Consider the following 24337-nt stretch of genomic DNA (forward strand, 5'->3'; position numbering starts at 1 on the left):
CAGTGATGAATACCACCGAAAAAAAAGTTAGCCCATTTTTGAATCCTAATAACTTTTTTATATTAAATCTTATCGAAATGCAGTATTCGGATGAAATATTGTTCATAATTTAGGCTATGAGAAAACCCGTTTTCAAAAGAAATCGGTTGGCGGGAACCAAAGCTATTGATGAAAAATTGGTTTTTCATGTTTCTCCCGAACAAAATGTCTCAAAATCCCATACAAACTTCAGGCTCGTTGAGCGACCTCTTTCCATGATCCGAGCTGGCCCAAATTTGGCATGAGATCTTGTACTAAGCCTAGGATCAATTTAAGCCTTCAGCGCATAACTTTTTCAGAAGTCGGGTCATTTGGGGCACTCTAGTGTAGGTATGTGCGATTTTGGTTATTTCGGTCAGTTTCGTTCAAGTCAAGTATTTAGTTTTTACATTTGAGTACTTTATGCCATTTTGCTAATGTTTGTCAAATAAATCTAGGAGTAATCAATTGATTCATTTCAAGTTTTTTTTTCAATTAAATTCAATTTCATTTCATGAATTCAATTAAGTTATGTAATTTTTGTTATTTTTGGTAATTTCTGTATGTATTTGAATTGTATGTAATATGTATTTGAATTGTTGTTTTTTTAAATTTATAATTCTTGTATTTCTTTAATTTTTTTTGTTCTAACAAACAAACAAGTCACTTCTGTAGCAAAAGCAACACATTAAATATGTTGTATATTAAATATATTGATAAATTTTATCGATCTCTCTAACCAACTTCTTCAACAAAAGCACGGTGATTGTGCCTTGTGCATCACCCTATTGAAAGACTTAGCGCCAAATCACCCATTTTCGGGTAAAGCGGCTAAAGTTTTACTTTATTTTGATAAACATTTTGATACTTTCAACTCAACGTGTTCTCTCACCGCGTTTTGACGGCAGCTGGTTGACGCAACGACAGCACGACGATCATCGCGGTCAGCAGCTTGCTGTTTTTTTCCTATTCGCTCCGCAGTAGTAAAAGTTGCAGCGCATTTTTGAAGCTCAGTGCGAGCAATAATTTTCGTCATCGTTCTTGCAATTTTATTGGCATTAGTTTCACGGGCTTAATATCAAAAACCGGGTTCCGAAGTTGGTGTACGTTGCGTGGTGTTGTAAATTACGGGATTCGCGCGAGGAATAGTGACTGAAAATGCTAAAACGCTAGCCCAAGGAGGTGAATAATTTGGGTTTCTTTTGCTAATGGTGGAATTTGGATGTTGGGAGGAATCTATCGAGTTCAAAGATTTCGGAGAAATCCAACTTGCGAGGAAGAAACAGGAGTATATTCGTTGTGGAATAAGTTTAGAATCAATCTGTTGAACGAAATCGAATGCCAAAATTTTGGGAGCAATGAAATGAAGGGTGCTGTAAAAGAATTTACCCAGATTGGCACTAATCCGGTGGATCACATCGATAGAAATGTGATCCTACTTATCAGAGGAAGATAAGAGGTTGGCTCGTAAAGCTAGTGTTTGATTCGAAGAACCAATTTGAGAAATTATGTAATTTCGGGGGCCATCAACGAGCAGAATTTCGTAGCTTGTTATCGGAGGAGCATCGACCGTGTGTGGCGATGGCGGGTTGTTCTATATGCTTGACGGCAATACTATTGAGGCCCCGGGGAGCCGCAGAAATATGGAAGGAAAATATGGCCCAGCAGCTCCCCGTGTAGAATGCATCTAGGTTGACGTGTAGTGCTTTTTTATTGTTAAAGTTTCGTTTCATTAGTGCGGATGATTGCATCAGTCTCGGGCTGAAGGAAAATGCAAATTGCGTGTAAAGTGATTATTATTATAGCCGTTGTCATCGGTTATTGGATTTTCAGCTTGTAGGGCTCCGCAATTTGATATGGGCAGCGTATTTTGATGACCCTTTGGGGGAGGAGTGGAGGCACTCAAATGGTATAAGTGAACCTAATTATCGACCAATTGCGTTTAAACATGGGTTCATAATTAATAAATAATAAATTTTATTAACGTTATTGTTTTTTATAGTAAGATTGATATAACAGGACCAGGACATTTTTGACTAAATTTAAAGTTTTAATTTTTTTTTTAAAAATTCTCTACTCAAAGGTACTTACTTGAGTTAATTTTAGTCATTATTAGCCATTGAAGTTACACGGGCTTAAGGAAATATTTAGAAACCATCTCTACTTCTAAAAGGCATAGAATGTCAGACAAATTAATTGGCGAATAAGTAATGGAAGGAATTAACATGTACGCCTTGTTACTAAGCCGTTCCCCTATCAGTGTATAGTTCGACAACCTGTACACCTTTTTTGGGAAGACGCCGAAGCACGAGAAATATGGGTTCAAAACCAAAGCATGTGTTGTCCCCGGACCGAATTCACTCTTTTCGTTTCGTTCTTGACTAATCAAATGAAATCAGTTTATTCCAGTTTGTTGGCTGACTGCCTGGAACCGGCTGTAAGGCGTCCGCTTTGTGACTCAATAAAATTTGATTATCAAACGCACCACAGAAGGGAGAAGATCTGTATACACAGTGAAACGAAAACGATACGACGACGAGACGATGATGATCGTTCAGTTAAACCGGCAGAATGTCCACAATGTGTGTTGGTACGGCGGCGAAAAAGTGCAAGTTGTAACCCCAAAGTAAAAATAATCATTGCCCAGGTTGAAGCAGTGCAGAACAACCCACAAAAAACAAACCACATAACGAATACGTGGAAATACGTTCCCAAAGTTCTTGTTGAACCTTTTTTGTTTTTTGCTCCCAGAGCACAGCAAAGTGAAGATAATGGGAATTTTAGTGACGCTTAACATTAAACAAAACTACCGGGAGAACCACGTTAATCATCAGCGAAATTCGCAAGCTGTTCGTAAGAACGTTTACTCAACTTTAAGTCGAGGCTGCTATTGACCTTGAATCTAATTTTCGGTTAAATTAGGATTGTGCCGGTTTAAAGTAGCTCCGATAGTGTACAAAAATTACTGGAACAGGGATTGGTCCCCGATAAATCCCTAGTATACGAAAGTGCTATAACGAGGATGACATCATCCTCGAACATAGATTCGAATTTGTCCCCTTCTGGGCCAGGTGGTAACGGGTCTGGTCCTCAGGACCGTTCGCTACAATCGTACCACCAGTACCAGCAGCAAGTTCCGCCAGCCCAGTACGTACCCCACATCAATCCCAATCAGGCTGCATCGATCTACCAACAGCTGCGACAACCGCAACCTGCTTTGGGCAGCAGCAATGCAAACGGGGGACCGGGCCTCGGTGGTGGTCACTTTGCGCCCATGGCAACTACCCAACTGATTAACGGAAAGCTGACATCAAACGCATTAGCTCCGCAGCCACAACAACAACCGCGAACGATTTCACGGCAAAAAGCCACCGGAAGCCACCGAGACGGATCTCGGCGGGGCGGTGACCGTGGCGCGTACAACGATGATAAGGAGGGCAAGAGTATTCCATCGCGTGTAGGGCAGTTGTACTACCGACATGGGTTGTTCCTGTCAAGCTATCCGACATGTGCCACCAGCCTTGCCGTGGTTATGATCATTTTTTGTTGGTAAGTTTGGCTTTAATTGCATTTTTTTGTCTTTCCTAACAGCAGAACCTGAACTCTGCAAGTCTGAGTCATTGCAAACATTACACCCGGGAAATAACTGTTTTCCGCGAATTTCGGTAAAGTTAATAATTATATCGTGGGTGAAACGCTGATGGTAGTCAAACCTATATGATAATTTCTTCTGAGAATAACGAAAAGTTATCAGCGACTGAAGAGAGCAATGAGAAGTGATTATTTTTACGTTCTAATCGTGGTTTGTTAATCTTCAATAGCTGAATTAAGTAGATTAAGCAAACATTACTAAGTTCCTTAAAAAGTGTCAATTGAAAAAATTTCCAACACGGCCGTTAAAAAAACTGAAAGTGTTTGTAATCACGAGCAAAATCACCCTACTCAATTTCGCCAAATCTGGCATCAAAGATCCGGTTTTCGGTCCGGTCAAGGTCTCAGGACAATCAGTGCTTATCTGTTCGGCGGTTGTAGAAAATAATCCAAACAAACAATAACTGAATGAGTAATAGGTGACAAACCCGTGATGTTTACTCGGGCGGCGCGGTTGAGAGATTCGCCTTTTAAAAAGGGAAAGTCCTTAGCTCTGAATCGTCGATAGTAATCGATATTTTTTTGTTATCACTGAGTTCGTTTCATGTTACGTGATTCGACGACTTGAGAACTTAATAAAAAAAATGTACTACATTTGTCACGTGCTAGCTTGTGAAAAAATTGGACCATAAAAATAAAATGAAAAATTTTTATGGGAATGAATCCCTAAAATTTAATCAATTTTATGACCTCAAACATTATATTCTAATCCTTTTCTCATTTGAAGATTTCCACATATACTTTTCACAATATTTATGTGTTTGGTAACCATCTAAACCAGATATGAGCAAACTGCGACCCTCGAGCTGGGTTGCCAGGTGCCCAGATTTTTCTGTAAAACCAAGACTTTTGACCCTTCGTCCAGATATTGGTCTGACACAGATTTTGCCAGATTTTTGCTGAGAATGCCCAGATTTTACAGACTTTCAAAATTGAGTGATGAAATCCATATTTATGCATCGGATTTGATCCGTAAGTGCCAGATTAGACTGAAATCGCGCTTGTATTCATTGATGTTTTACCAATCATTCATTAAACATATTTTTCAAAAATAAGATCGACATGGTACGTGTTAGGAAACAGTGTTCTCAACTTGAAAAAAACCTGAATACCACAGACCACAGACACACACACACACACACTTTTTTTTTCAAAATTGCCCAGATTTTTACTCCTCAACACCTGGCATCCCTGCCCACGAGGCATGAGGATGGGCCTGTTGAACCATCACAAAAAAAAATCTAAAACAAATATGCATATAGTTTGCAAATGCATTTGCCCCATTATCATTCAGATTGTTTACTTTTTTTTAGCATTAGACGGCAATTTTTTTTTGCTGGAAACCAGCAAAATTTTGCTGGTTTTTGTCCCTCTGACTTTCTAGCAAAGTTTCTAACCAGCTATTTCTTTCAAAACAACCGGGTGTATTTGGTATCGAATTTATATTTCAATTCAAAATTATATATGGAATACTGCATGGTTTAGCAGGTAATAAGCAATAAAAAACAATTATTTTCTCCCATTTTTCAATAAGGGATGTACAGACCCGTTCGATTTTGGCAACACGCCCGTACATTCTGTGTTGCCAAAATCGAATGTTGCTAAAATCGAACGGTTTTTTTTCATCATGTTTTCAAGTTATTTTTACTAAATAACTATAATTATTAACAAAAACGTTATTTTAAGACCATTTCTGACCGTTTGTTGTCATTTTTTAATTTTTTCATCATGTTTTTGATGCATTTTGCACTTTTCTTGTTTTGTTTATAATGTTTGCTTTTTTGTCATATTTGCTGTTTTTGTCATCCTTCATCATTTTCTAGTTGTTTTTGTCATATTCAGTATTTTGTATGAATTTGTTTTTAGACTTTTTGAATTTTTCATCTTTTTGTCATTTTTGAGTACTTTATAAATTTTTTTTTTTTTTGGTTTTTATTGTTGCAATTTATCACCATTTCAGAACATAAAAAATGGTGTTTGTCTAAATTAAATTGGTCCTGTTATAACGCAATTTAAAAGGTAATGTTGTTTATAAAAACTGTTCGATTTTGGCACATGTGCCAAAATCGGATGTTGCCAAAAACGAACGGGGTCTGTATTTAATTTAAGAAACAAGATTTTTTTTTCTATATTCCAACCCCGGCTCTATGGAGTGGCAGCTTTGTGCCAAAGTGTTGATCATTCGCCACCTCAAAAAAGTGTTTTGAATTTTGATATCTTTCATGGAACATCTACCTATCCAATAAAATCTTACCATTGACTTGATATCTGGTTGGTAGAATAAAGAAGAAAATATCATATCAATATAACCAAAATTGTAAAAGAGAGTTTCGTTGAAGTATGACCTTTATGGTTTAAATTCCTATAAAAAAGGAAAAAAAAAAAGTAAAAGAGAGTCTCACCTTGCTCCAGCGTGCGAAAATTATAACAGACTCCAAATTGACAACTCGATTGGTGATTTTCCAGCAAACTAGACCAATTGCTGGAAAGCTCAGCTTTTTGAAAACCGATTGCTGATTTTTCTGCAAAAATGACACTTCGATAAAAATTTTGAATTCTCTTATTCTTTGATTCATCTCAAAACATTTTTGACGAATATCTGTGATACTATATTCATAAATGTCATAGAAAAATCATGCCAAACGTCGATAAATTGAGTCATTTTACTTGAAAATTAGCAATCAACATCAACATAATTTCATAACAAAGTCATAAAATTTTCAATAATCAGATTTGAAAGCCTATCCCTGCGATATAGCATTTTTTTTTGTGATTTTGATAACCTCGCTCAACTAGCAATAATGCAATGATTTTATACGCAACTTCAAAATAAAAAAAAAAACAGTTTTTTCTCCGTTTGTAGAACAAAATCGAGTCAAAATTTAAATTGTGAAACAGCTTTTAAAAACTGCGCAAAGAAAAAAAAAATTAAATCTAAATTTTTATGAAGACTCAACGTCCAATGCTGAGAAGACTGTGAGTGTGATTTTCTCAAAACATATTTTTTTACTATAAGTTATCGTTTGATTTAGCTTCATAAGAGTTACCATTAATTCGAACAAAAAAAGATTTTTCATAGAAAATGAATCAAATCATTTTACGAACAAAAAGTTGCTTTTTTAATAAAGGGAAAAGCAAAAGATGTTTCTTTTTCAAGTAATGAATATTTGCAAAAAACTTCAAATCGATTAAAAATTTAAATTTTTCTAAAATGATCAATATGTAGTTATGTACCGGCTGGTATAATCCAACTTTGTAATTTCTTTTAAAACATGAAGTCGATTTATCTTCCCTTTTTCAGTTATGATTTCGTCAAAAATTTGACGTTGAGATCTGCTAATTATTTATAAATATTGTTTTGAAAGTCAAATATTCACAAATGGAATCTTTTTTTAATAACTTCATTGGAAAAAAAAATAAAATAACAAATGCAATAAAATTTCATGATTAAAAATATGAGGTAGATAGAAGGTAAAATTCATAACTTCAGAAGTATGCACAGAATGCAGAAATTCTGTAAATTCAGAGAAAATTTTCAATATTATGTGGTCTGTGATACAGATTCTGTGACGAAAATTTGCCAAAAGTTTTTTGAAATTACGGATTATTCTGTGATTTCGGCAACCTTTCTATGACACTCGAAAGTTCCGATAAGAACTTGAGCTGAGTAAAATCCTCTAGAATATTGCTTAATTCAAGGTTTAATAAGTTTTCAAGTGACCGCTCTATGGAACTTCTGATTATTTGAGCATTTGATAAAAGTTATGGTTTTCCTCAAGAGTATAGAGGTAAAAAAAACGCTAAGTGTCGATTTTATTGGCATGGAAGCACCAATAATGAAAAGGAGTCTTTAGAATGGTCAAGGGAATTATTATTCTGCACGAAACTGAAACTCAAAATCTTCGGAGTAAATAAAAAAAAAAACTTCCAATCGGAGCGAAAATAAACCGATTTAGTCGATTTTTTCAAGGCTAAAGAATCGATCCAAAAAATAAAAAAATTGAGTTCAAAAGATGGATTTCGCCAAGAATGATCCAAGATCGATCAATCCTATTTCGGAATGAAATCGCTTCTTTGCCAGCCAGAAAGCCTTATGCCAATAGAGGTACTTCTACCTCAAGGTCATGCTATACCAACACCGATTATACTCATTTTCCCGTTCAAATTGAAGCAACTAATAATTTGGACCGCTCACGCTTAAGATAGACATACCCAAGGATTGAAAAACTCATTCAAACGAGCGACTGAGCCTGCATCGCTCCGATTTTTGCTCATAAAAATGCCCTGGAACGCGAATGAGGTGTGAGCGAGAATCTCCTGTTCTCACGAATCAAGCCCGACCAAAACGAAAACACGACCAAGGCTCCTGATTCCTTTTTGCCTTGCTTCCTTCTCCGCACACAAAATCTAGCATCAACCCGACGATTGCGTAGCAGCGAGCCGATTCATGAAACTTTTTACCAACCCGCTCATGAGCCGTGTTAGTAATGGTATTATTCTTTCCAGTGGAAAAATGTTCGTCCCTTTGCAAAGCTTGAGCTTGAACAAACACGAACAGCAACAAAGATGACGCCTAGCCGTGTTGGCTGTAAACACGCGTTGGCCAAAAAGAATGGAAAATAAGAAGAACAGTGTGCATACGGCCGGCACATCCAATCCAATTTGGTGATGTTATTATTCTTTTTAGGCAAATATGCCGAGCCAAAAGAATTGCTTTGCTTCTTGCTAGTGCTGTTATTATTGCTTCCTACGAAAGAATGTGCGTCACTTTTTGAAGCTACGAGCTTGAAGGAACATCAATAACATCAACAGCAACATTGTGCACTTGTGTAGGCCAAGCCAATCTTTAAACGATCGGTGCCCGGACGGTAGGTACGGACGGTTTGGCTGATGTCATGCTGAAACAACTAGCAACGCAACGCAACGCAACGTTCCAATAAGATTGCGTTGCATTGCATTGGTATGTCATGCTGGCGCGACCTGTCACTTTGAAATTCCCTACAAATCATAACTTCTCTACACACTTAATATTTTCTCCTGTGGTCGGGACGAATTCGACCTGTATTTTCAACAGCTGAAATTACAGGACGATCTCGGGACAGAAAAACAGCTCAGGAAAACCATCTGTCAAATTGTCCTGTAAGCTCGAAACGGTTTCCTCGCGAGATTTGCAGGGAGCTAAAATTTTTTTTTTCTGTAGCTACGGAACGCTTTATTTTTGTTTTTTTTTATTTGTTTTTGCTCCCATTGAAATGTTTGATTAGATTGAATAAAATAAAATGCGAGACACAGAGATATAATCAAATAATTTTATTTTTCCTAAACATAATAAATATATTTACAAAAAAAAAACACTTAAAAACTCACCTCACTATCACAACCGAATAAGTATGAAATTTTCAAATTCCGCACACGTCTTTACCATAAGCCGCAGAGGCATTTTCCCCGGGTGATGATGTCCTGCGAGGGGAGGACCGGCTGTTCCCATCTAGAGATGTTTGGTGGTTTCCCGGGTGACAGCATTGACCAGTCGACGTCGCGCGCAGGATGATCCACTTTAAGACAGCTCCTTTTTTTTATAAAAAGTAAAAGACGACGACAATCGGCGCATCCAATGATTCAATTAGAAAGGGGTCCAGCACTACACTTCCGCAAGCTTTATTTCCATGGAGAACTTGTTCATCACTACTCAAGTCCAGTTTTTGCTTCCAGAAATGCCAGAACATGCAAAGTAAACGTGACAGTTATCACACGATAGAAAAGGATAGAAACAAAGGACATGGCAATAAAAGCGCGATAGCTGATGAGCTCCACGTAATACAGGTCATAACTTTTTCGAATTCAGGACGGTTGTTCGAGTAACTGTGAACTTGTAGTAATTTCATCCTGAATTACAGGAGTAATGAAGTGACACGATTTTCGGGGAAGTTTCCATTCGAATTTCGTTAAAATTAAGCTATTCCCCTGTGACTCAGACGGCCAGTATCCCGAGAGGGAAAATTGCAATCTTAGTGTGTACATCTGATAATGCTTTGAATCGTCTCCTTTCTTTCCGGAGCCATCAAAAACTCATCAAATCACGACCCGGATTGCAAGAATGCCGAAATTTGAACCGACAAAATTCCTTGTTTTTTTTTGCCGGAACTAAGAATTCATGAAAATTTTCTCGCCGATTAAGATAGTTTTTAGTTTATTATCACAAGTTCGGACAGATCTTCGTACTATTGTGCTTAAAACCCGGAATCACTGCTTCAAATCGAGAAAAAACAATGTTCCTATTGGATTTCCTACTAGTCGCGCTACTAAACACATTGGCATCAGATTGGTCGCGCTACACAAAGCGACCAGTATGACAGGTCTGCGCGATTTCCATGGAGATCAAATGAGAGCTGGTTAGTCGTTGGAACGTTGCGTTGTAGGTCGCGTTGCTAGTTGCTTCAGCATGATATCAGCCTTTGTCTCTGAGAAGCCGAAAGATTCCTTTTTCTTTTTTTCTTCCTACTTTTTTCTTCTGAACTGGCGTTCTTCCTTCCCTAAACAGACAGCAAGCTCGGTATAAAAATTCTCATGAAGCAAATTCGAGTCTCTCGTGACCCCGTTTCTCAGACTCGCTCATGAATGTTTTTCAATACGAGCAGCATAGAAACCGCCGTCGTAGAATCGTTTTTGTTGCTGTTCGTGATTGTATTGAACACAAACGAATAGCGAGCCGGCGGCGAAGCATTTTCGTGTGCGTTTCGAGGAGTGAGCGATTTTTATAGTCCTTGGACATACCTGTCTTCTTTTCTCATTCTAACTTTTCTTATTATGACATTTTCTTGTTATGAGTTTTTATTTTATAAGGTGATTTTAAAAATGCTTCTCTTAAAGTGTTCTTCGGTATCGAATTTTGAAAAGGGCGAAGGCGCCAAATGTAAACAAATACAGCCAAGTAGCCATAGATACCTAATCTTGCTCATCTTGTGCATTGAAAATTCACATTTGGCTGAACAAAAGGTACTCGAGCGAGAGTAATAAAAACCGTTGTTCGTAAGTGCTTGATTTCGAACGAGTCCATAGAAGTATAAAGCTTCATGGAACATGTTTTGCTGGTTCTAAGCGACTTACAAAATACCAATATCAATTTTAACTATCGTGCTTTCCACTGAACTTCTACGATTTTTTTGGTTCCAGCGTTTTTCTCGAAACAGTGACGTTGGCGTTCAAAATTCGATACCAATTTTATTTTTGTAAATATATTTCGAAATTTTGTCTCCCAGTAAGGAGTCTATAAAACTTAATAAGTTCGCTTAATATCAACATTTTACGAAAAAGGTATCGAAAACTTTCCATTTTTCGAAACATGCAAAACATTTAGTTATGCAGTTTGACGTCAACTATGACTAAAACTGTGCTATCAGCTGGAGAGTGTAAATAAAATACTATTTCCAATTTCATAGGTGTTTATGTTTAGTAATCGATTGCAGCTTTTGCACGATTCCTCGGACCCACTCAGAGGGGTGTGTGTTTTGTTTTTGAAAATTTCCATTCCTGCACACATTTGCCCCAACGATTGATCGATGCACCATTGACTGACTGCGGCGATACGTCGCGATTTTACATACAAGGCGTCCCCTTGTTAGTAGTATTTCATATCGGTGGAACTGGTTTTTATTTGTTGATTTCGCTGCAAAAATTGCAGCGCATTTTGTTTGCATTTCATTTCGATCGATCCGAGATTGACACTTGGCTGCTCGGAGAGGTTCGCTTGAAGGCATGAATTGATAATAGAAAAATAAATAAATATATACACGTTGGCATCTATGCCCCTTGGATTCGATTGGTGGATGATATGGAATAGGTGGCAGGGTACTTTGGGACAGGAACCCTTTAGAATCGAAATTCACCAGCTGCATATTTAATAATATTTTTAATGGGCTGAATTTGAAAGTTAGTTTTCCATGCGTTGATATCTCATTTCTAGAAATCGTTTCGCAATTCGCTAGACTGGATCGTCCTGAGCTCTGAAGGAACATCTCAACATCCGAAGAAACAGGCGGGATTGACTTCTTAATATGCCAATAGGAAGCGATAAATTATCGCCAAAGTGCTATTTTTGTTCGACGTATTATCGCCTCGTGGATTCTTATCATACACTCAGCCGAAAAAGGAACGTTAAATTTACCTGGATTTTCACGTAGCCACTCGTTACGTGAATTTTTGCTTGGTTTACGTGAAGCACTTTGGAGTTAATAAAAAATCACTTGATCCTTACGTGAAATTCATATAGTTGAATGCTGTCAAAATAAAGACACATTCGATTTACGTGAGAATCCAGTGATCCGTCAAGTACAGAGGGATTTTGTGCATTCTATGTGATGTTCACGTAAGCCTGAATGGCTCATTCACGTAAAACCTGTGTGAAGGAATACAGTTTTCAATATGGCGCGGATCCGACAGTTGGTGCATGAAGACAAACTAATCTGAGTGATGGAAAAGCTGATATTTATTTCGTAAGTAATAATATTTTGTTGTGTGATAGCTATTTACATTTTTCATATTTTTTTTAACAGGATTAAAAATTGAGGCAGCGGACAGGGCTAAGCACTCGTCAAAGCAGCTAAACAAATGCCAAATTTTGTGTTTAATAATTTGAATGAAGTGAAAAGTGAAAAGTGACTGAAAATGGAAAATGCATATGTTACGCAAGGACAAGCGCAATTTTGCCGAACAATAAAGATGACTATCAAAATCAAAACATATTAGTTAAAATATCCGAAAAAACTCCCTACGTTAATAAGACAATGAAATCTACGTGAATTACATGTAGCAGAACAAATCCCTTACCACATTCGATCTACGTTGATTTCATATACAACTCATATGAAAATTACGTGAAATCCGCTTGCTGCGCGAGCTCTGTTTGCTACCTGAAATTCACGTAAGTTCCACGTGATTTTCATGGTGGCAAAAATCCATGTACATTTTCACGTAGCGTTCATGTGAAAAGTTTTTTCGGTGTATCTATACGGAGTTAAATTTAAATATGTACACTAGGGTGGCAGCCAAAAGAGTCATGTCTTATCGACGCAAATCGACCATGTACAATTTGTAGATTGGCCAAAAAACTGACGTTGATTTAGGAGCGCTCGAGCATTCGTTTTTTAGACCCTCAAAAATCGAAATTTTGATTTGAATGCCAAATGACTTAAAAATGCATAAAACGTCAAAATGTGGTGTTACATCGAAAAAAAAATTTGATAAAAAATCGACCTAAGTCTGTTTTTCGAAAAACGACCGATAATCAAGTCCCAGAAAGTCGTTTTATAAACAATTTTTTTTCGAGATAACACCCGACCATGCGTTTGTAAGTCATTTGGCATTTGGTATCGGATTTCTTTTGGACCCCCTTTGGTAGTTTTTGAAATTTTAAAGTCGATTTTTGACAAAAACATTTTATTTAGATAACACCAGATTTCGTCGTTTTATGCATTTTAAGTCATTTGGCATCAAAATTAAAATTTCGATTTTTCCGATTTTCTTCGGTTCACCCTCTGGTGATTTTTAGCGTCAAAAAAAGGAATCTTCGTGCCCTCCGAGGCACCCCTAAATCAAGTCCGATTGAGCTGAAATTTTGCACATGCCAATCTACAAAATCCAATTATGACCCATTTGGCTTCCATCCTAATGTACACATATAGTTGGTTGTTGACGTTATACTTCTCTTAAAAACTACCTTAAAAAGTACCTACTACAGGGTCCGGCAATCGGAAATTAACAAAAAAATCGATAAGATTTACGGCACAATTAATCATATTTTCAAAATCCATTGATGCAAATCGATTTTTCTGTCCTTGAGCTTAACAACTCACTGCAGAAGCTCAAACGCATATTCTTCATCGCCCACAGGTGGGTTTTGTGGTTTTTTATCCCAGGATTCAGATAGATAGCGCTTCAGAACTTCCAAACCATGTCATGTTTTGTAGAGTAAACTGCGGGCTTCAATATACCCTAGACAACCAAGTCCATGAGGTTCAGGTCAGGTGAACTCACCGGACACTCCGAGCTCGGAAATAACTTTCAAAAAAATGTTTTAACACAAAAATTGAGTTTTTTTTCCCTTTGTTAGCCAATGCGAAGTCCTGCTGAAAAACCACATGCTAAAAACAAAATGGGGACGTGTCCACAGTTCGAGGACATGCCGTAGAAATCCCGGTACGTGAATAAATTGATCTGCACCTCTTCAGGGTGTTTGGTTGATTTTCACCAGGGAAGTACGGGTGATCCCGACCCAGACCTTCAACAATACAGGTTTCTGTCGTTTGATGGCTTTTAATAATTTATTATTAGGTTCTTGATCTTTCTTGCAACCAAAATATGTATCTGTTTTTTTCACGAACGGCAACGAATTCATCGGTAGAGAACATATTCTTCGAATTGCTCATACGCGACCCGCGTAAGCTGCGTCTTTCCTCCTCTTTTACCCGTTTTTGCTTTTGTTCTATCGGAAGGTCTTCCAAACCTTAAGATCTTGTGAGGCTTGGCCTAAAAATCATCTTTCAAGATCCGACGGCGATTTGGATCCGGTATATTAAAATCTATCGCCAATTTAGGAATACTACGTCGAGGAATTCTCTTAGGGCGCAACTTGATCATCTTCACCATAGTAAGTGTCGCCACTATAGCTTGATGACTCTCACCGCACCGGACCGTTTTTTGTCACTTCTGATCTTCAGGTCTCTTTCAAGTGCAAGGCAAAACAACAAAAAATACATATCTACAGGTATAATGGACAGCTAACGAAATATGTCTTTCTGCCGCTTCAAAGCCTGGAACTAGGCAATAAAAGAAATGAGCTTAAAATTCGAGGCCTATTATCACAAAAAAAAACATTAACAATATAACAAAACATTTTAAAGTCATAACCAAATGATTATTAAGTTATTCAAGAGTAACTAAAACTGAGAGTAACTAAAAAACCTTAAAAACCCATCCCAAATTCAAAATTCTGCTACAGTTTTTCAAAATTTTATCACTTATTCATAGAAATTCAGGACAGAATATTAAATTTTAAATTAAGTTTAAGTTGTATTTCTATTTTCGTATTTCCTTATCTAAGTTTATGGCATATCGGCAAATTAAAAATCTAGTTAGAGAGCAATTAAGACAGACATGAACATTGATAGGTGGAAAGGTCAAAGCTAGAGCGCTTTGGGTAGAAGAAACGAATAGATGGTGAAAATGTGAGCTAGGGCATTTATCGACAGCATGAAACTACTTGTGTGATTCTTTACCCGGCATTTGTAGTAAGTGATGAAGAAGCCACATTGCTACCCACAACTAGCTCAGATGTTTCCGTATTTGGGATTCTGTATCCAGTTTAGGATTCTTGATTTTCAGTTCGAATAATCATAAGAAATTAGAAATGAAAAGCTGCTTTGAAATCCTAGTTCAAATTCGGGTTTGCATTGCATATCCAATTGGAATAATGTTTTTCGAAAATCATATGTATTTTCAATGTTTTGATAATAGTTTTCCAAATATGAAAAAAAGAAAAATTCTATGAAGCAGAGTGCAGAGATCTGAAACGTATCATGGAGGCATATGGTTTTCGACAAATTGTTATGGAAGACACTCGCATCACGATATCCAGCAGTTCTAGGATAGATTTGGTGTTCACAAATGTGGAGGAGAGAGCTGACGTGACTATCATTCCTGATTTTCGGGTGTCAGATCATGAGACAATAAATATTGAAGTTGGATTTGGTACTAATTATGGTCTACCTAAGACGCATCAGATTGTAAATTATTGGAGTCAGTATAACAACATTGTATTTAGACAGCTTCTTGAGACAGGCTTGAAAACATTGGAAAGCGCTGACTTCAATGAGTTGGTGAGACGTATCGATATTTTATTGAAAGATAGTGTTAATGCATTTGTTTGTAAAAAACTGGTACTTGGTAATGAGCGTGGTATTAGAGGGTACTACAGAAACCTAATTGAAATAAAACGACGTACAGATAAATTTTAGAAACAATTTTTAAGAACGAAAGTTCAAGGAGTTGACATAAGTACAAATATTCTGAAACAAATATCCGCGAAAAAAAAGCTAAAAACCAATCTATCCAAGCTAGAGAGAAACAAATCTAATGGAAAACAATTGTGGAAAAAGATAAAAAAATTGATGATGTCAAATGGTACCAGGGCAAATTCGGTCTCATTCAACGGAGTTGAAGTCACAGACGAAAAAGAAATAGCAGAGAAGTTCAATGACTTCTTTATTGATAGCGTCATGGAAATTCATAACAGCATTCCGGCAAGCTCTATTGGCTACGTGGATCAGAGTATGTACAACATTGGAGAATTTCACACATTCGAAACAATAATTAGTCAAAATTTTGACGAAATAGTAAACGATATGAAACCCAAAGCTTGTATTAGCCAACTCGTTGAGAAATGTTATAAGCACGAGTCTGCAGTTAGAAATAATACTGAAACGGAAGTGTTCTACTGTAGCACCCATTGAAAAAACAGAAAAAGGCAAGAGAGGCGACGTTCTATCGTCCTATAAACATGTTAGAAATTCAAGAAAAGGTGCTAGAATTAGCAGTTAAACGGCAATTCTTACGCTCTATTGACTGTGAAGACATATCGATTGCTGAACAGTCCGGATTCAAAGGGCAGCATTCAACTGAATCTGCAGTTAATTTGATACTTCGAAATTGGAAGATTAATATTGAAAAAGGGAAACTACATAGTGGCTGTGTTTCTAGACTTCAAGAGAGTATTCGAAATTATTGATCGGTTACTGATGTTAGAAGTGTTGGTAAACGGTTCTAAGCTGGTTCAAAAATTTTTTGGAGAACAGAATGCAACGAACAAAATATGGTTCATCTTACTCGCGATATAGAGAAAATAACCTAGGAGGTCCCCAAGGAAGTGTGTTGGGTCCCTTGTTATTTATACTGTACATCAATGACACGAAAATGTGCTTAAACCACGGCCGTCTCAAGCTATTTGCATATTATTCCGACTCCTATTGGAGTGGAAATGACTTAAAACTCGTTGTACAAGAAGCCAATGCTGATTTGAGAAATATTGCAGATTTTTTGAAACACATAAAATTATGTCTATCTTGATAAAACCAACTGGATGATTATTGGAAATCGCAAAATAGGAGTAAGTCCTAAGTTATTAATCGATGGTTGTGAGATCGAGAGGGTTCGTCAAATCAAATACCTGAGAATACAAGTCGATGAAAAATTTAATTTTATAGCTCACATTGACTACACAATTAAGAGAATGCCGTGAAATATGTATAGTAAGTAAGTAGATATATGACTTTCTGGTCGAAAATAATCTACGTTCAAGGACATGATGGCTAGCATCTTACAAATACTAAAAACCACCAGCCCACAGAAAGAGTTCTATATGCCGTGACCGAGATTTGATTTCATGACCTTTGGCGGCTTGATAAAAATTAAAAAAAATTTCGACAGCTCAGACATAATTTAAACAAAGTGACAAGGTGTCATCTAATTTGGTTTTGTATGCTTAGTAATAACCGCTCTTCAAGTTATTGAACATTGCCGGACCCTGTAAAGTAGGTACCCACAAGCTTTTTTTTCGTGCTTCGTTGTATTTTTGCCAAGTTACCGGATGAAATTGATACAATGACGCAATGATGATTCGCAGTCTTCGTCTTTTAGTCCTGGTCGCCTCTATGCTGTTTTTTTCCTCGTTTGAATCATCCCTCTTTAATGTTTTTTTTTTCACAGCTACCCCCTGTTGAACATTCCGCTACCCGGAACGATCCCGACCAAGGTCATTTTCCCGTACACGGAACAAATTGGCCAAAATTTGCATCTGGTAAACGGCGCATATGGCAACGGCAGTACGAAATCGGAAATGTACAACCCGTTCAGCAGCTTCAACGGAAACAATTTTTTCAACATCTACAACATCAGCTTGGAGCCACCGTTTCCCTGGGCCCGAATAGATCCGCTTCTGTACGTACAGCAGATTATTCTGCGCAGTGCAGTGGTCCCGTGGGAGGAGGATCTGCTGCTGACCGATGCCTTCCGTGGACCCCTGTACGAAGTGTTCAAGTTGATTGAGATCATACGTAATCACGAGGACGAAAGGTTAGATTTTTCTACTATTAGGTGTGTAGCCAAAACTAAAGTTTTTTTTTTGCTTTTCAAACAGTAAAACGACACTTAGCGATCTGTGTCTGCACGTGGAAAATGTCAAACGAGCCTCCCAACAGATGCTGTTTCCGGAATATAACTGTCTGCTTTTGTCACCGGCCAATCTCTGGCAACAGAATCTGCAGAACTTCAACAAGGATAACAGCCTGTTGAATACTATTTTTGTGAATCATGTAAGTATTTGAATGATGGTTGATAAACACGTTTTTAGACACAGAAGTCCAACCTTATACAACCCGTGTGGAGAACGTCTCTCAGATTTAAGATTTCATCCCCTATACTTTCAAGGGAAAAAAAATCCTAAATCTGATGAAAAATAACTTAAAAACGAGATTCACTAACAATTAGCATATAAATGTTGGTCACACGTTATATAGTTTTTGGTCCAAATTGATAAATTCGTTGGAAGACTGTTTTTAAGCGAAACCTATTTTTAGAGTGTTACATTTTGATTTGTACGTCACTGTTAGTTTTTGCAGTTAGAGTAGATTTTTTAAACATTCTTACGCCGTGTTATCGACTTGATAAGCATTAGCATTTGTTTCTGGGTTGATTTTGTCCCATACAGTCGAAATTACCTGTCGTTATTGAATGTTGTTGGTTTTTACTCATGGACCCTGATTTTTTCAAATTGCTGGAATGGATTAAGGTCATAATATCTTATCGCTGAAAAAATCACCTTGATCAGTCATCATTGGTCCATTATATGTGGTCCGTGAAAATTGGCTTTCAATCCATTTCTCAATTTTGGAGCTGTTAGTTTCCGGTTCAGCTCCGGTCTTCTTCAAGACTCACGGCTCGATTTGTAAATATCAAGGCAATCCAAGGTAGATTTTGCCAGTTTGGGGACATATTTTGTTTCAATAAAAGTTTAATGCCTTTCCAAAAAAGTTAAAAGAACTATATGAAAACAGCTTTTCGTATGTGAAAAGTGAAATATAAAGTTTGGCAAAGTAACACCCTTACTCGGGCAAAATAATGATAAATTTTACTTCCGAGATACCTGGGAAATTTTTACAATCAAGAACGGATAAATCGATAACTTTTTGCCAAAATAATTTTTACACAATAAGGAAGTTTAATTCTTCTTTATTCAAAACTATTGAGAAAGTTTTGAAATACAAACTAAATTCTGTAAAACACAAGAAAGAAAGAAACATGATAAACGTATTTTCATCGTATGAGCATTAAACATTACCAAAATTCATTGCGTTCCCAGACTGTGATATCGATCGTTTAGTTCTTGTCTAATTCTTTCAGATCTGCGTTCGTTCCATAAAGTCCTTCATCGATAACCTGATTATGAAAATAGACTGTTTACTTCACTGAGCTCCTTTCAATTATTTCAAAAATCGTACCGAGTCCTGAGCTGCAGAAAATACATAAAATCTATTCGTGGGAACGCCTTATTGTGACTTGTAGCAGTCTCAGTTTGGTATTGCAATCCCATTAATGGCTAGATTTGCTGTCGTTAGAAAGTGCACATCAGATTATGGTATCATCAGCATTTACAACTGATCAGTTTGCTTTTGAAATCTGTTAGGTATGATACTTCCGTGATGCCTAGTTTTGCTATCAATTAAAACTTTAAATTAATAAATGTTTGTTCATATTACCTAATATAATCTTACTATCAAAAGTTGTATCTTTGGCACCTGGATAATGCCTTATTTTGCAATCGTAGAAAAAACTGATATCAAAATAAGCAATCAGTTTGCTGTTAATATCTTATTTTAGATTCATTTGGCTATCATCTTGGGCATCAAAGTCTGCTCGGGAGGGCAAAATTTAGCTTATTTCAAGATTCAACATGTGACCGGGTCTTCGTCAATATCAAAAGGCCAGCGACCTTTTTTTTCAAACTTTCGAAAATTCTATGATATTCAACTGAGTAATACCCGTACTTGCACCATTCCTCTTTACAGAATCTGCAAAAATCAAAAGTGTCTACCTCGGAAATGCTGTTCGGAATCTCGTTGCGAGACACCGGCGTCAAGCGGTATCCCATGCGGGTCCGATCCCGCATCATCCAGTACGCCGTCACGCTGATCCTGCGCGAGAACAATCCCGCCTTCATCAAATCGCTGAAGGAAAAACTTGTGAAAGCATATCCGCTGCATCAGGATGGCGATGATGTAGTGGTTGAGGGTGCCGGGATTCCTGCCGGCCAGCAAGAATCGACTAAGGAACAGTCTTCGATTATGTACATTTTCTACCCGGGAGAGTTCGACTGGATGGAGTTTTTGCCGCAGTGCATCGCGATCGTGATGCTGTTTTTGTATGTGTATTTTTCTGTGCGAAAAATTGATGTGATTCGATCGCGTTTCGTGTTGGCCTCCAGTGCAGTTTTGACCGTTTTGGGAAGTTTGATGATGTCTTTGGGGATGTGTTTCTTCTTCGGACTGACCATAAGCTTGCAATCGAAGGGTGTGTATCCGTATTTGGTGATACTGGTTGGACTTGAGAATGTGCTGGTTATAACGAAAAGTGTGCTGACAACCGACAACAATTTGGATGTGAAAATCCGTATCGCCCAAGGCTTGTCCCGAGAAGGCTGGTCAATAACTAAGAATCTTTTGACGGAAATCACTATTTTGACCGTGGGATTGTGTACGTTTGTTCCAGTGATTCAGGAGTTTTGTATATTTGCTATTGTTGGGTTGGTGTCGGATTTCTTTCTTCAGATGATGTTTTTCTCAACGGTACTGGCTCTTGATATAAAACGGGTAGAGTATAGTGCTGAAGTTAAGCAACTACCAAAAATGTTGTACTACAATAGTGAGGCTCGTAGGAATGTGGTAGAAACTAACAAGAATGGAGGAATCAGCAGATCAATGTCCCACCCAAAACTTTCGGGTCTGGATCAAAGTGGAAGCCATAAGAAAAACAGTTTGAGCAACTCGAAAAATGGAAAGGAACAAAAAATTCCTAAACGACTTAGGATAGTGAACTTTTGGGCCAGGACAAGATTCTTTCAGCGTGGATTTATGATTTGGATGATTTTGTGGATATCGAACATAATATATCACTCAGGTTTGATTGAGTTGATGATTGATAGAAACATGCAAGCTCAACGGGCAGCTAATGAAGCGAAGAGACTGGACGTACCTTTGAATGAAATGCACGATCTTAAACCGGACAGTCATTTGAATTTGAACCATTTCTTCGATGGTGATCTACATGGAAACAGTGAACGTGTATTGAATATCACAGAGCTGCTGAATCGGCTTAACTATCCGGACTACGAAACGGTGTATCGCTTATCGAACTTTCATTGGTCGTCAATTTTGAAACAGTACAATATTTCCTTATCAGGAAGGTATGTAACGGTTCTTCCATCTATTAAACTGTCACATGCTGTGAGCCCACAAGTAGCACTAAGGCTTAGAAATCCCGAAGAAAAACCTCCGCACCACTTCCAATGGAAAGCATTTGCTGCTGCGCTTGATCCGCTGGATTTTAAAGACATGGACACAGGTGATCTTCCTATGAATACTGACAATACACCGTTTTATCCAAAGACACCGATGGAAATTTTGCTCAGTCTGCTACTGTTAGCTGTTAGTATATTTATGGTGACTTACACTTTGGTGATGCTGTATCGCTGTATGTGTACCAGAAACTATGCTGAATGGCGCGCTAGTTGGGGTGGTCAAGATAGCGAAAACGAAGAGCCCAAACAAGAACACAGAATTCTCGAAGGTGTCCCAATTCAAGTAAATGGTCACAAGCATCGCATTGAATGTATTGTGACGGACGGAAATATGATTGCGAGCTCCTGCCTCCAGGGTCAGGTAAAGATCTGGGATGCTACCAACGGTGAGCTCATGGCTTCAATCAATCGCACCAACCATTTCGAAATGCAACGTTTGGAAACATCTCGCTCACCGCGTGGTTCTTTTATTGTCAAAAGCGAACCCAACAGCGCTAACGTTACCGGAATGCAGGAAGTGTTTCCGGAGAAATCACCAACGAGCTTTGCGTTCAAACTGAAGAAAAAGTTACAGTTTAATTTCACCGGTCAAAATGGTTATCCAGAACCAAACGCCGAACAGGATCCCGCCAAATTTGACTTCGCAGCTCAGTACGAGAAACATTTCACTCCCGATTATCCCAGTGGTAAAAGACTAAGCAACGGTGGGTTCGTTGCCACTGACCTTCGCAATCGCTTTCTTTCCGGCACTTCCGCGGCCCAGTTTTACGAGGCAGCTATGGGTGGTAGTGTAAAGAACCGATCTCCGCCACCGCCACAAAATCATCAAAACCATCAGAGCATTCACAGATCCCACAGCGGCGGCGAAGCAAGTGACCAACCGCAGCAGCGTTTTATTCCAACGGAAAATTCTCAACCACCGGGTGGAACCGCTCGAAAGAAATCCTACCAAACGTCACCCATTTGGTGTCTCGATTTTCTCGATAATCTCATCGTGATTGGTTGTGCCGACGGGCGGCTGGAGTTCTGGGAAGGAACGACGGGTAATTTTAAGGTCTGTATTGAATGTGTATTTTTTTGTAACATTTCAGGTATAATGTTAATTCTTTTTTACAGTGCATCTACGAGACGGAGCACACATTCAATAACGGTGTGACCAACATCAAACTAACCGGTGATAAGGTGATAGTAGCGAGATTAAGCGGGCGGATCGATTTCCTTCGCCTGGAGACGTACACCCAAGGTCGACAAATAGATTGGGGATTCACTTCAGCATATAGAAGAAGTGAGTTGAAATAATCTTTGGGAGGAAATGAAGATTTTAACGAGTTTCTCATTTTTTTCCAGCTCACATTCGAACAGGCTCGGCTGGAAGCATTAATATGAATTTCTCGGGTACTCCAGCCAATACTGGCTCCGAGGAAGAACTGCGATGCATACTGGAGTTCCATCAGCAGGGCCACAATATGCCAGTGACGTGTTTGGAAGTGGGCGGCGGTATGGTTATGACCGGCAGTCAGGACCACACAGTGAAGGTGTTCCGTTTGGAGAGCCATATGTTGCAGTACACTCTGCACGGACATTATGGACCTATCTCATGTCTTTTCATCGACCAGTGGCAGCAGGGTATGGGGGCGTCCGGATGCCAGGATGGCATTCTATGCGTGTGGGATTTAGTGCGAGGTTTGTTATTGGATGTTGTTCTTCGAACTGTGTAGTTATTAATATACCAATCTCATTTCCAGGTGCGTGTATGTACAAAATTGAAGCACACGACGATTCGATCGTGGCCCTAGCCTGCTCCCCAAGTTATGTGATCTCATTAGGACTGGACGAACGGATACAGGTGTGGGACCGATTCCAGGGCCAATCGCTAACGTCAATTAACGTTTCGCACGCGTTTTCTTCGTTGGTAATGCTAACGCCATCATTATTAGTTACTGGAAAGCCAGGTAAATTTTATAATTTGCGAACCATGCTTAGATGGACGATTTTAATTAAATCTCACATTCTTCCAGGATCCCTCGTCGTGTGGGACGTCCGGACGGGCGAAGTTGTTCGCGAAGTGAAGCTCGATTGCTCGAATTCCCAGCTGAGTCCGCGGGTCATGTTGCCAGCCTGTGGTTCCGTCATCTGCGACTATGGAAGCCAAATGCGGATTGTACGCTTCCCGCTTGTTGCGGCGGATAAATGCGAATAATTTAAAAGGAAATAAGTGCAGACACAACACACACACACAAATACAAACACAAAAGCAAAACAATACAAAGCTCGTACTCAGAAGCAAAGCGAAGCAAAGCAACTAAAGATAGTACTAATGTTTCTTCACGATAAGATTAGTTTTTAAATTGTAATTTATTAGACCTGCGAAAAAATCACAAAACTTTTATTTATTTCAACACGCTTATTAAGAAAAATGGTTGACGACAAAGTGTTCGTTTGAGAATGTTTGTTATATTATGCTTATATAACCATCTGATATCGAAATTGTAAAAGCGCTTTAAAAGAAAAAGTTATAAGTTTGCTTTCACCATGTAGAGTTCTAACAGCTAACAGCTCTCTAAAATGTTAAACATCATTTTGCGATTTTTAAACTGTTGCAGTCTAACTTAGGGTTAGATTATAGAAAAAAACGTTCCGTTCAGACCGTGATTTTTAGGATAGGGTCAAAAAGTGACTGTTGCGAATGAAACGAGAAAGCCTTTTAAAGCAGTGAAATCAATAATCACTACAACTATTGTGGAATCAAAAACTCAAACACTCAAGGGAAGAATCAATTATTTAAACATCGTGTAGCTGGTTTAGAGATTAAGGGAAAATTGCCGATGTACCTACCTAAACGCAGATTGGTATCTGAGCACGCTATTTTGTCCTCTAGAATAAGAAGTTTAAACATAATCTTATAATATATGAAAACTAAACCTCCAAAAGCTCATTAAATTGCCTTCAGTCGGGAGATATAAATTTCTGCAAATGAATTTATTCTTAGCGAACTTTTATTTTTTACTATCCGAAAGCCTCTCAATAATGATAAGATGAAACCAA

The 24337-nt window shown here is 38.1% G+C and overlaps 1 protein-coding gene across 6 annotated transcripts; it reads left to right on the top strand.

The window, feature by feature from the left end:
• Positions 1–936: 936 nt before the first annotated feature.
• LOC129759636 (sterol regulatory element-binding protein cleavage-activating protein) lies at positions 937–24278 on the top strand. 6 transcript variants are annotated; one of them, XM_055757138.1, is made up of 9 exons: positions 937–1927; positions 2418–3567; positions 17428–17793; positions 17858–18032; positions 19785–22346; positions 22409–22577; positions 22640–22975; positions 23038–23244; positions 23311–24278. In XM_055757138.1, the coding sequence occupies exons 2-9, from the start codon at positions 3041–3043 to the stop codon at positions 23490–23492; spliced, it is 4524 nt and encodes a 1507-aa protein (XP_055613113.1). In that variant the 5' UTR covers positions 937–1927; positions 2418–3040; the 3' UTR covers positions 23493–24278. The 6 variants fall into 6 exon arrangements, with proteins under 6 accessions (XP_055613113.1, XP_055613115.1, XP_055613116.1 ...); XM_055757140.1 differs by having other exon boundaries at positions 937–1477; XM_055757141.1 differs by having other exon boundaries at positions 937–1306.
• Positions 24279–24337: the final 59 nt, after the last annotated feature.

Source organism: Uranotaenia lowii, unplaced genomic scaffold, assembly GCF_029784155.1.
Source record: "Uranotaenia lowii strain MFRU-FL unplaced genomic scaffold, ASM2978415v1 HiC_scaffold_218, whole genome shotgun sequence".
Taxonomy (NCBI): Eukaryota; Metazoa; Arthropoda; class Insecta; order Diptera; family Culicidae; genus Uranotaenia; species Uranotaenia lowii.